This window comes from Pseudochaenichthys georgianus, unplaced genomic scaffold (genome assembly GCF_902827115.2).
Source record: "Pseudochaenichthys georgianus unplaced genomic scaffold, fPseGeo1.2 scaffold_738_arrow_ctg1, whole genome shotgun sequence".
Lineage (NCBI taxonomy): Eukaryota > Metazoa > Chordata > Actinopteri > Perciformes > Channichthyidae > Pseudochaenichthys > Pseudochaenichthys georgianus.
Window position 1 is genome coordinate 8976 of NW_027263290.1, and position 13024 is coordinate 21999.

General features: G+C 42.3%; 1 protein-coding gene across 1 annotated transcript in view; it reads left to right on the plus strand.

Moving 5' to 3' along the window:
* Window positions 1-2749: 2749 nt before the first annotated feature.
* The window catches only part of LOC117444125 (dynein heavy chain domain-containing protein 1), a gene marked incomplete at its 3' end in the record, with an annotated part of 69447 nt that continues 59172 nt past the window's right edge, over window positions 2750-13024 (plus strand). The window contains exons 1-9 of the mRNA XM_034079821.1: window positions 2750-2814; window positions 3684-3749; window positions 3932-4087; window positions 4569-4745; window positions 6370-6573; window positions 8149-8259; window positions 8395-8551; window positions 11080-11334; window positions 11841-11978. Coding sequence (XP_033935712.1) covers window positions 3945-4087; window positions 4569-4745; window positions 6370-6573; window positions 8149-8259; window positions 8395-8551; window positions 11080-11334; window positions 11841-11978 — 1185 coding nt within the window. The remainder of the gene's footprint in view (window positions 2815-3683; window positions 3750-3931; window positions 4088-4568; window positions 4746-6369; window positions 6574-8148; window positions 8260-8394; window positions 8552-11079; window positions 11335-11840; window positions 11979-13024) is intronic.

Here is a 13024-nt window from a genome sequence, read left to right on the forward strand (position 1 = left end):
ACCAAGGGAAGTTACAACATATACAAATAACCGGGAGAAGAATAGAGAGGAAAGCGACTTGTGAAAGTTAATGTTTTAATGAATCAACAATAAAGACACTTTGCACAACAAACCGAAGACGAAGTATAAGAACAACTCCGTCCTAAAAGAAAGCGACTAAAGCATCAATACACAACGATGACTGGAGCCCATCTGCTCTCCCTTTGAAGCCAATGATACCGGGGTCCATGGCCTGCAGGGAATACTCCAGGTCACCCACTCATCTCCCTGGTGGGAACATCATAGGTGTCAGAAGACTGAACCCTCCAGAGCCAATGAAAGGTGATGAGCGAGTTTATGTTCAGATGCTACGCTGGAGGATATCGTAAGGCCTGAAAGCACGACATGTATGATGCCAGTAGTGAATCGGTGGGATTGGACCCGAACGCAGGAGGGGTACAGAAGCCTCTTAACTCTTAGCTGCCGCTGATATCAGGACAGTTTACACATCTTGGAAACAAACCTGTTTCGCTGACATGGTCTTGTTTGTTGACATTCTTGTTGTTGTCCTGAGTTTGAATCTTTAGGGTTTATTGTTTGTTTAGAAGAATCAGAATCAGGGTTATCACCTTGTTGACACGTACGAGGAATCTGACTTGATGTCGTGGTGTATAATTAAGACAACAATTAAAAACACAGGTAGAGAACTGATAACATAAAACAAATTATTACAAAGATAGCAAAATAAAATATAGCAGTATTTACATAGAAATAGAATACAATGTAATTATGTGCAGTAAAAGAAAACAGATATTGTCAACGTTGAGTGCATTAATGTAATGCATAGTCTGCTTTGTGCCTGAGGTAAGTTTAAGTAAATATAACAGCTGTTGTTGTTGTTGTTGTTGTCCTGAGTTTCAGTCTTTATGGTTTATTGCACTTATTGTACGTCGCTTTGGATAAAAGGGTCAGCTAAATGCACGGTTCCAACCGTAGACTGGTTCCAACACACACACACACACACACACACACACACACACACACACACACACACACACGCGCGCACACACACACGCGCACACACGCGCGCGCACACGCACGCACACGCGCGCACACACACACACACACACACACACACACACACACACACACACACACACACACACACACACACACACACACACACACACACACACACACTGGAACCCTGGCTAAATGTAATGTAAAGTATGTATTTGAATGCTCTTCTTATTCTCTCTCCTTCTCTCCTCTCCTGTGTTCCCCTGTGGCGCCCCCCAGTGGGCAGTGTGTGTTTCTACGGCCAGTGTTCGTACTACTGCTCCACGGAGCACGCAGTGTGTGGTCGGCCCCGCCTGATGGAGGCCTCTCTGGGGGTCATGCTGCCCGACCTCTCCCTGGCCCCCCGCCGCAGCTGGAGGTCCCCCTGGAGACGCTCCTACAGCCGCAGCAAGAAGGCCAAGTAATCATTACAATAATAATAATTCATTACATTTTCTTTGTAGGTCCTTTCTGTCTCTTTGGGGTCATTTTCAATACTTTTTTAGTCATCTGGAGTCCCTTAAGATTCAAGATTCAAGGCTTTATTATCGTGTGCACATTAGCAGCGATGGCAAAAGTACACACGTCCTTTACTCAAGCAGAAGTACAGACACCTTGGTTGGTGATTGGCTAATGGCTACACAAGACAAAACATCGTTATGACATCACAAAGTGGCCAACATTTGAAAAAATATAAATAGTGCAAGAAGAGTCTACAAGTAAATGGAATATGATATGTCAGATAAATAATTAGCAAACAGATGAATGCTTTTGTAAATGTCCTTTTGCAGCAACACATCTCCTCCCGTAAACCTTAAAGCCCAAATATGAGACCAAAGAAGGGTTTCAAATGGATCAAAATAAGATGTCATTCTGGCATCTGAATTATGTGTGTTGCAGAAAATGAGACTTGGTAAAGTAAGGGTTTCTTTTTCAGTTAAATGAAATAGAAAACACTTTGACTGACGAGATTAAGGCCTTTTTTAATGCATTACAGTGGCATATATACAATGAATGTAGTGTTGAGTTAATTGATGTGTGTTCAGGTGGGAGACAGACCCAGATTACTGCTCCTCAGTGAAAAAGACGCCTCCATATAACAAAGGCACGAGGCTGCTGGACTTCATGGATTTGGTGATTCTGGACTTCCTGATGAGTACGTAGCGATCAGAGCATTTTAAACGCCTTATTGGTGTTGGCTTCATATTAAATCACATATTAAATTCTATGGCCAAAACCTGTAAAATATGAAAAATGTTAAAATGTATGTTCGTGCCTCAGAAAATACTACGCTTTGACCTCTAAGAGCTTTTACCCAGGAAGTTTAGGAAACACTTTGGAGTTCCTGCACTGCTCTGATTTCAGTTTAACTGGATATTCCTGTGGTTTTACCGGCTCTTACCGACTCTTACCGGCTCTTACCGACTCTCACTGACTCTTACCGGCTCTTACCGACTCTTACCGACTCTCACTGACTCTTACCGACTCTTACCGGATAAATAAACTCCGGTAAATCGAATATTATTAGCAGTTTGAAACCCACGTGACGTTCGCTTACTTCTGGAGTTAACTGACAGTTACCATGGCAACGTGCCGTCTCCATGGCTACTCCCTGACGGCAGACGACAGGTAAGAAAGTCTGAAGATAGTTTGTTGTCCTCCTCCTGTTAGCTAGAGAGCTGATTTAAAGTACTTTTTTAACTTTAGAAACGCCACTAAGTGTTTTCTTACCACCGTGGAGACGTTACCTGGAGTTCAGCCGTGTTTAAACAGCAGGTGAGAAACGGAGAGAGAGAGAGAGTAACGGCTCTGATTCACTGCTGCTAGGAGAGCTAGCTGGCGTTAGCTACCACAAAGTGTTAGCTAACTTTATTTATTCATTTTAAATACAATGTAGATGAGACGTCCTCATTTTGCTGTGAAATGTATTTAAAGTTCTTGGAGTAAATGTAGTTGTAAAAGTATTGGCTGTACAGTAATATGTAATGAAAGTAGGCCTACTTAAGTTATAGTATTCATGGTGTAGTCAAATATAGTGAAAGTACTTGAAGTGTATTGGCTGTACAGTAATATGTAGTGAAAGTACTTAAGGTATAGTATTCATTGTGTAGTCAAAGTACTTGAAGTGTATTGGCTGTACAGTAATATGTAGTGAAAGTACTTACGGTATAGTAATCATTGTGTAGTCAAAGTACTTGAAGTGTATTGGCTGTACAGTAATATGTAGTGAAAGTACTTGAAGTGTATTGGCTGTACAGTAATATGTAGTGAAAGTACTTACGGTATAGTATTCATTGTGTAGTCAAAGTACTACAGTCAAAGTACTCTCTGTGCAGTGAAAAAGGCACCATGTGGTTATATGTTCAGTATATGATAGACTTGATTTATCCCAAGCGTTTGTGAAAGCAGCATTTTGATAGAATGCTTTTTTAGACCACAAATGATTTATCATTGAGTTTTGATGCTATTTAATTAATAATTGTTGGTTACAGTAAAGAACTTGTTCTATGGAGACAAAGCTAACTTGATGTAAATCTGTATCTCTATGTCTATGTGGTTTGTGGCTTGTTAACATGACACAGGATAGTTCCTACATGCACATGATTCACGCTTCATGTATTTCCCTTCTTTGACGTGTCTTTCAGATATACCAGAGTACATGTAGACACACCGTTTGTATTCGCTAACCTCCTGAGGGTGTTCACAGAGAGGTGAGCAGCATGCTAGCTAACTCAGAGAAGAGATCCCCGGATGGAGCCTCTCAAAGCACACACATCTCCAGGTCTGGATCCAGGGTGAAGAAGGGGACTCTTCTCCCTCCTCTCTCCCCTGAACCCCCTCCTCTCTCAGTGCCCAGGCCTCTCTTCAGCCTCCCCCCTCTCCCCTCTGACAGACCTCTCTCTGTGATGGATCTCCCTCGCCTCATCGCACAGGTCGGACCTCAGAGGGCCAGAGGGGACACAAAGTGGAGCGAAGGACCCCGAATGATGGCCTCAGCGCTGGGGGCCGACATCCCCATCAGAGCTCCTGATGAGAGCACAGCACACAGGTACTTGAACACATATTGCTTATGAGTGTCTTTACTTCAAATCTGTGAGAGGCAAGTCAAAGTAATAATTCCGGTGATCTGAATTTTGAGTCGATTTGTAGTTTTCTCAGAATCAGGTTTACAGCCAGGAACATATACAAGCAATTATGTAGGATAACGATAACAAATAGAAAGGTTAGAAAAAGCAAATATTTTAAAAGCAATTTCACATTAAACAAAAGAAGAAACATAAAAAAAAGTAGTGCAGTGAAAATATGACAACGTACAGTATCATTTATTCTAAAGTGGAGGGCTGTGGAGAGATGATCACCAAATGTTTTTCTCACTTTCCTCCCAGAGCTTCGACAGATTCCTTATTTATCTAATGTTAAATATTTTGCTGATTTATTTGATAGATACAATACTTTTATCACACCAATAATGACGGTATGCAATTCATGGCCTTCGACACACGGCGTTACACTCTGTTTTATTGTCTCAGTCTCGCAGAGAAAGCTGAATCCACCAAAGTCCCAACGTGTAGGGGTAAGAAGATAAAGGCTGTGAAGAATGGGAATCCTCTCAGCGGCACAGAGGTGTTTCAAATGTTCACCGAGAGGAGAGGCAGACGGGAGCTGGAGCTGTTCTACCTGAAGGAAGTGGAGGGAGACGCTTACAGGTCAACCCACGCAGATATCTCACACGTTTGTATCGAGATGTGAACATGTGATGGAGCCAGGTTCATATGCATGTTGTTGACAGTCAAAGGTTTCCACAGAGGAAGTCTCTTGTGTCCCATCTGCCACAAGAAGCCATTTCCTGCATGTTTGTGGTTATAAAGAGTGTCTAAATAATAAGCATTGAGATCCAGGCTTTTAGATTGTAGTAAAGTGAGACCGTAACGACATGTGGAGCACAGTTCCCGTCCCCGGTCAACATGTCCGTTAAAGTTTAAATCTTCCGGACACAATGAGAAAAGTGCCGGTCAAAGGTCTTCTTTGCTATTTATTGAGCTTTAAAACAAATTGATGATTCGATATTAAACAAACTAATTATAGATTAACTCCATAATTCAAACGTGAACAGTAACTTAATAACACGGGAATAATAAACGGAGCGCTCTCCCCCTCCTGACAGCCCGTCAGTATCATGCAGCTCGAGGATCAGTAATGAGTGACCCGACAGTCAAACTAAACATATCTATAACTAGTTACGGTAGTTTGAGAGGTCATTAAAATAGCTACGTGTGATATTCTAACCTGAAGTGTTTTGTCCGCTCACCGCTGCAGGTGATCATGCAGAGCTGCGTGTCGAGTCTCGACTCGTCAGCAGCAGCTGATCTCTCTCTCCCGTCAGATTAGACTTCACTCGCGTTTATGTCCATATCGATCAGATCCAGCTAGTTCTAGCTAATGATATGACTACCTGCTTATTAAAAGACACCTAAACAATCAGTGTCGCTATGCAACCGGGTGAGGCCACAAAGTAGAGCGCAGCATTATGCATTTGTTTACATGCCCACCGGAGCCCCGAGGCATTACCAACAGATCAACGCACAATCAACCCATCCAGGACATCTCTTTCTCCACATCAAGTGTTAGACATTAGAGCTGACTATTCTCGTCCGTCACATACTCTTTTGTCTGTCACTTAAGTGGCGCAACTGAAGCGGTATTGCGCTAAGGGGAAATTATTTTGACCGGAGCGATTTGGATTTGCCGGTCTTCAGCATATTTGACTGGTCATACTCTGATGTGGGGTTAATACAATGTCAGAAAAAAGTTAAACAATCTGGAATTTTTACGTCTTCAAATGTCTTCTTTTGTCCAACCAACAATCCAAATCTCACAGATATTTGTTCAACTTTAATCGGCACATTGAAGAAGCTGAAACCAGTGATTTTTTAAATGTTAAAGGGGACCTCTCATGCAAAAGTCACTTGTTGATGTCTTCTCTACATCACTATGTGTCCCCGGTGCGTCGGGGAACTCACGCAGCGTCAGGAAATAACCCTCTCTCTTGTCCTCCGTACCCACATCTCTAAAAACGGGGATCAACGGAGCTGATCCAGATTTGCGTCCGATATGACGTAATATCTGAAATGTGGACCCACGGGCCAATCAGAAAGCTGCTATCAGAAGAGGATATCGAGACACAAACAGACAAAGGGAGTGGAATAAACTCCTGGATGTGGATTTGAGGTGTTTTCTCAGTAGTGGAAGCTAAAGCGCCCAAACCTCTACATGTAACTGATGTTTCTTGCCTTTAAACCGAACACATATGAATGTGTCCTCCTCCTTCAGACCCTACGACCTGCGGGCGGTGCCCTGCGGTGCAGCGGGATCCGAGCACTACATCTTCTCTCCTCACTCTGTGCTCCATGTGACACAAAGAGGATATGGAGGACTGCTCAGTCTGTCAGAGTGGTTCAGAGAGTCAGGTCTGTGGAGGGATCTGCAGGAAATCCCCTTCTTCAGAGACTTCCCACTGAGGAGAGCTTTCACCAGGTAAGAGCACTCTTTAAAGTAGAGACTCTACATCCTGATATACACCTGAACATCAGCAGGAGAGGACTCTTTAAAGTAGAGACACTACATACTGATATACACCTGAACATCAGCAGGAGAGGACTCTTTAAAGTAGAGACACTACATACTGATATACACCTGAACATCAGCAGGAGAGGACTCTTTAAAGTAGAGACACTACATACTGATATACACCTGAACATCAGCAGGAGAGGACTCTTTAATGTAGAGACACTACATACTGATGAACATCAGCAGGAGAGGACTCTTTAAAGTAGAGACACTACATACTGATATACACCTGAACATCAGCAGGAGAGGACTCTTTAAAGTAGAGATACTACATACTGATATACACCTGAATATCAGCAGGAGATGACTCTTTAAAGTAGAGACACTACATACTGATATACACCTGAACATCAGCAGGAGAGGACTCTTTAAAGTAGAGACACTACATACTGATATACACCTGCACATCAGCAGGAGAGGACTCTTTAAAGTAGAGACACAACATACTGATATACACCTGAACATCAGCAGGAGAGGACTCTTTAAAGTAGAGACACTACATACTGATATACACCTGAACATCAGCAGGAGAGGACTCTTTAAAGTAGAGACACTACATACTGATATACACCTGAACATCAGCAGGAGAGGACTCTTTAAAGTAGAGACACTACATACTGATATACACCTGAACATCAGCAGGAGAGCACTCTTTAAAGTAGAGACACTACATCCTGATATACACCTGAACATCAGCAGGAGAGGACTCTTTAAAGTAAAGACACTACATACTGATATACACCTGAACATCAGCAGGAGAGGACTCTTTAAAGTAGAGACTCTACATACTGATATACACCTGAACATCAGCAGGAGAGGACTCTTTAAAGTAGAGACACTACATACTGATATACACCTGAACATCAGCAGGAGAGGACTCTTTAAAGTAGAGACTCTACATACTGATATACACCTGAACATCAGCAGGAGAGGACTCTTTAAAGTAGAGACACTACATACTGATATACACCTGAACATCAGCAGGAGAGGACTCTTTAAAGTAGAGACACTACATACTGATATACACCTGAACATCAGCAGGAGAGGACTCTTTAAAGTACAGACACTACATACTGATATACACCTGAACATCAGCAGGAGAGGACTCTTTAAAGTAGAGACACAACATACTGATATACACCTGAACATCAGCAGGAGAGGACTCTTTAAAGTAGAGACACTACATACTGATATATACCTGAACATCAGCAGGAGAGGACTCTTTAAAGTAGAGACACTACATACTGATATACACCTGAACATCAGCAGGAGAGGACTCTTTAAAGTAGAGACACTACATACTGATATACACCTGAACATCAGCAGGAGAGGACTCTTTAAAGTAGAGACACTACATACTGATATACACCTGAACATCAGCAGGAGAGCACTCTTTAAAGTAGAGACACTACATACTGATATACACCTGAACATCAGCAGGAGAGCACTCTTTAAAGTAGGGACACTACGCTTCTCTTGCAGGTGGCGGAGAAATGTCCGTAAAGTCATCTTTCAGCGCAGGTGTAAGGATCTTCAAGATGTTCTGCTTATCGCTGTGCCTCAGTTCAGAAATGCTCTTCTTCTGTTCAACAGGTGAGTCACACTGCGTGCAGACCAATACATAGCTAATAGGAAACACGTTCTGTTTTAAGTGCATCAATACTGGACGTGATAAGCTTTCACACTGGTTGTTCAGATCACCTGGTCATGACACTAAATGTCCTCCAGAACCATTGAGGAGGTGAAAGGGACCCACTGGCTGCCTCAGGACGAGAATACATCTTTCACTCTGCTGGAATTTAAGGATGTTCTGATGACCATGAATCAGGAGTGTCTGCAGATATTAGGGAAGTTATCACAGCACCGGGCTGCCATCCTAAATAAGGTAGGAACAAGTGGATTCAAAATCTAACAGCTTTGATAGCTGACAATAGTTGGTAATCTATCACGTCTGGCAGCAGCTTGATGTGCACCAGATAAGGTTCTGCTTCATACAGCTGGTTGTGCTCTGAAAGATCAGCTGCAGTTAGAATTGTGGAAATCAGACTTTTTCTTATAATTTTGTCTTATTTTCAGAATTATGACTTTTTTTCTTAAAGTTTTGACTTTTTCATAAAATGTTGACATTTTCTTCGAATTTTTACTTTTTCCCATAATTTTTACTTTTTTGTCAGAAATCTGACTTTTTCTTCGAATTTTTACATTTTTTAGAATATCTCTAAAATGAAACTTTATTATTAAAATGTAACCTGTATTTCACTGTGTATCCACCCTTTCAACAGCTCTAATTCCCTAAATTGTATATATATATACAAGTACTTTGCAAACGTATAATGTACGATGTTAACATTAGTAGTAGGTAACTAACATGGTGTAATCTGACTTCAATTATATTGTGTATTTTATACAAATATCTTTCAAAGTTTATATACATACAGTACAGTATATATATATATTTACGGTCATGTGCGATGCCTTGTTTTTATTTATTTAATTTTGTACAGGCTAAAGACACAGACATGGACATAACAATACCATATAGGAGATGATATACCCATCTCAGACAAAATCAAAACAACAAAAACAGAATGAATAAAGATACAGTCAGGGGTAGGTTGACCAAAAGCCACCGAAAACACAACATGGCATATTTATTGTTCCTTTAATCCCACTCTTCGTTAGAGCTCATTATTTCACATTTCATGGCGAGTTGAGCCTTTGATTTATTTTGTATCTACTCTTCAAACTCTTCGAATATTAAAGGGTGTAAATGTAAATTCAATATTGAGTGTCTTCAGCCAATTTCCAATCTTTGACCACAGACTTGCAACATATGGACAATAACAAAATGAATGCACCAGAGCCCTGTACGACGAAGCCGGTTCAACCTGACCTGATATGTTGGAGTTAGCCGGTTGGCCTAATCCAAAACATACGCGCTCTCGCTAAGCGGTCCTACGGCGCGGGTCATCAAGTGGATCGCTCAGCCAGCCGTGTCCTCTCTAGCTAGGTGTTCACATGAGAGGGGTGGTATCTGGAGCATTCGACCAATCACAGACATGGAGAAGCTACTGACAGCGCAGCGTCATACTTCCTGAATGAAAAGTGAACTCTAATATCAGACACATGAAGAAGTGAAACTTTAAACATCCATGACTTAAACACTTGATCAGGATCAAAGCCTCAGAGCTGCAGCTGCAAGGTGAACACAGCTGGAGCAGAACACGTGTTGGAATGCGTCCATCAGCAGGTTCATGATATCACGGCCCGTCTAACACACCGTCTGACTCTCATTACCTCTGACTCAGAGTTTCCTCAACTTAACGTGTTGCTAACATAATGCTTCTGCATCCAGTCTGTGGCGCTGTGAGTGCTGTACGGCCAGACACGCTCAGGGACTCGGATCAGGAGACATGTGATACATCATGAAGTGATGTGATGATGGGACACATCAACGTCTGCACTCACAGTGCCGCGGACTGTACGCAATGTTACTTTGATCCGGTTTATGTTGTGGCAGATATTTAATTAAGCTTTCTTAACATAATAGTATAATAATAGTATAATAGTCAGACTGCTCTGAAGATGGAGGTGATATTCTATTCATTTTCACGTTCACACAGTCGTGATTTTGGCCGGCCGTCTTTCCTGCAACAGCCGTTTAAACTGTATTTCCTCCACACACTGAGCTCTGATTGGTCAGCAGGCGGTGCTTTCACTGAGTTGATCTCTTATGCTGGAGCCTAGCCTGCTCCGGAGCAGGCTAGGCTCCAGCATAAGAGATCTAACCCGCTAAAAAGAGAACCAGCGCCGTAGGACCGGAAACTCAGAGTTTACCCTGAAGTTAGCCGCTAAGAGAAAATCCGGCTTCGTAGTGCAGGCCTCAGGTGAGGGAGGATGTAATCTAACTGGTTTCTCCCTGCAGGTGAGGGAGGATGTAATCTAACTGGTTTCTTCCTCAGGTGAGGGAGGATGTAATCTAACTGGTTTCTCCCTGCAGGTGAGGGAGGATGTAATCTAACTGGTTTCTTCCTCAGGTGAGGGAGGATGTAATCTAACTGGTTTCTCCCTGCAGGTGAGGGAGGATGTAATCTAACTGGTTTCTTCCTGCAGGTGAGGGAGGATGTAATCTAACTGGTTTCTTCCTGCAGGTGAGGGAGGATGTAATCTAACTGGTTTCTTCCTCAGGTGAGGGAGGATGTAATCTAACTGGTTTCTTCCTCAGGTGAGGGAGGATGTATTCTAACTGGTTTCTCCCTGCAGGTGAGGGAGGATGTAATCTAACTGGTTTCTCCCTGCAGGTGAGGGAGGATGTAATCTAACTGGTTTCTTCCTCAGGTGAGGGAGCATGTAATCTAACTGGTTTCTTCCTCAGGTGAGGGAGCATGTAATCTAACTGGTTTCTTCCTGCAGGTGAGGGAGCACAGCTACAGGACTCAGCAGGAGCTGCAGCTGCACCTGGAGTTCAGTCTGAAGCCGAGCAGAAACGCTGAGCCGCTGCACCGCCAGCTGCTCCACCAGCAGCAGCTTCTCTCACAGCTCAGCAGGTCTGAGAGCGTCCTGCAGAGGCTGGGCAGCTTCTCTGCTCTCATCAACACCATCACCGTGCAGAGCATCGTCTCTCTCATCACTCAGGACCTCACTCAGTTCACCCGCAGGGTCCTGAAGGTGAGAGGGGGCTGCGTTAACCGCTCGTACTGAATTACAAGTGAATAACTTTGTCACTTTTCAGCTTTCACCAGCACATGATATGGATACAACACGTGGTATTCCTATGGCATCGTGAAGAAAGCATCAGAAAGACTACATATTTCAACTCAAGGCTTTATTGCCATTTGTTCAGTAGCGACAGTGTAGATATGTCCACACTGCAACATATATACTATAGGACACATACAACAGATACACTAGTGCAAGGCAATAGAAATAAAATAGAAATACTGCAAGAAGAGTCTATATTCAAGTAAATGGAATATGATATATTAGATACATCATTTGAACAGATGGATGTTGTTTCAAAAGTGCAGGTGTTTAATAGTCTTATTTCCTGTCCCTGAGTCTGGTGGTCTTAGTCCTGATGCTGCGGTTCCGCCTGCCAGACAACAGCAGGCGATGAATTGAATGAACATGTAATCGTGTAATAAATGAAATGCTTGTGTGTTTCTGTGTGTTAGAGAGGTGAACTCGAGGGCTGTCTGTTCCACACTGAGCTGAGTCTCAGGGATGATCAGCTGACGGTGGACCCCCCCACACACCTGCTGCAGGAAGCTGTGAGCGGAGCCATGCTGACTGTGAAAGACTCTGTGATACAGGTACATCACAGTTTGTGTTGTTAGAAATACAACTGCATTATCCATCCAGTGCAGCTGCATCAAAGAACCACTCCGTATGTCCTCGATAAATGGATTTCAATCTTATATATATTTTGACTTTTTCTCATAATCTAATTTTTTTTCTCAGAATTTTGACTTTTTTCAGAATTTTGACTTTTCCTCAGAATTTGTACACATTATATGTTGAGTTGTGGGCGCTGCATACATGTAATGTAAATGGATGTGTCGATGGGTCAAAAGTGAGAGCACAATATATGATCTCTCTTAAAATGTTTGCACTAGAACAGGGGTAATTTTTTTAACTAAAATTCAACGAGGTCCAGTTAGAGAAAATGTCCCCATGCAAAGGTCCGGAACATCAAAATGTCTAAGTTGCTTTATGAATTAGTGTGATAGTGAAGTAGCTGTAGCTTTATCAACGTCTGCATGTAATCAACAATCAAATAAAGAAAGTACAATTCATAAACAACAATATTTATTGTCAATTAACATTGAACTAAACAGATGTACAGTAAATACTGTGGATATGTGTAATGTTCCTCTCGGGCTGCATTTACAAATAAAATAGAGACAATAAATAAAATAGCTTTTGAAAATGTGTGCATCTTAAAAGTGCTTAATTTTAGATAAATAAAATAAAGTGTAGCAGCAGCTTGAGTTTCCCTTTGTCTTTGTTAACCGTTTCACATCATGACTCAACAGTTTCAGGCGATTATAGAACAATATCAGTCTTTACACATCATAACAATTGAACCGTTTAAAGTTTCTCTTTCTTTCCCTCTTATATTGCAGTCCCTCTCTCACTTTGTTCTGTTCAGTGAGAGAATTGACCTCAAGCTTCTCCCGCCAGGAGTTTGAATCTGGGCTGAAATGGTGTCCGGGCCATTCTCATACACACATGCAGGTGCTCATTGGTTGGCCTCGGTTAGCTCATTGGTTAGCCTCGGTTAGCTCATTGGTTAGCCTGGGTTAGCTCATTGGTTAGCCTCGGTTAGCTCATTGGTTAGCCTCGGTTAGCTCATTGG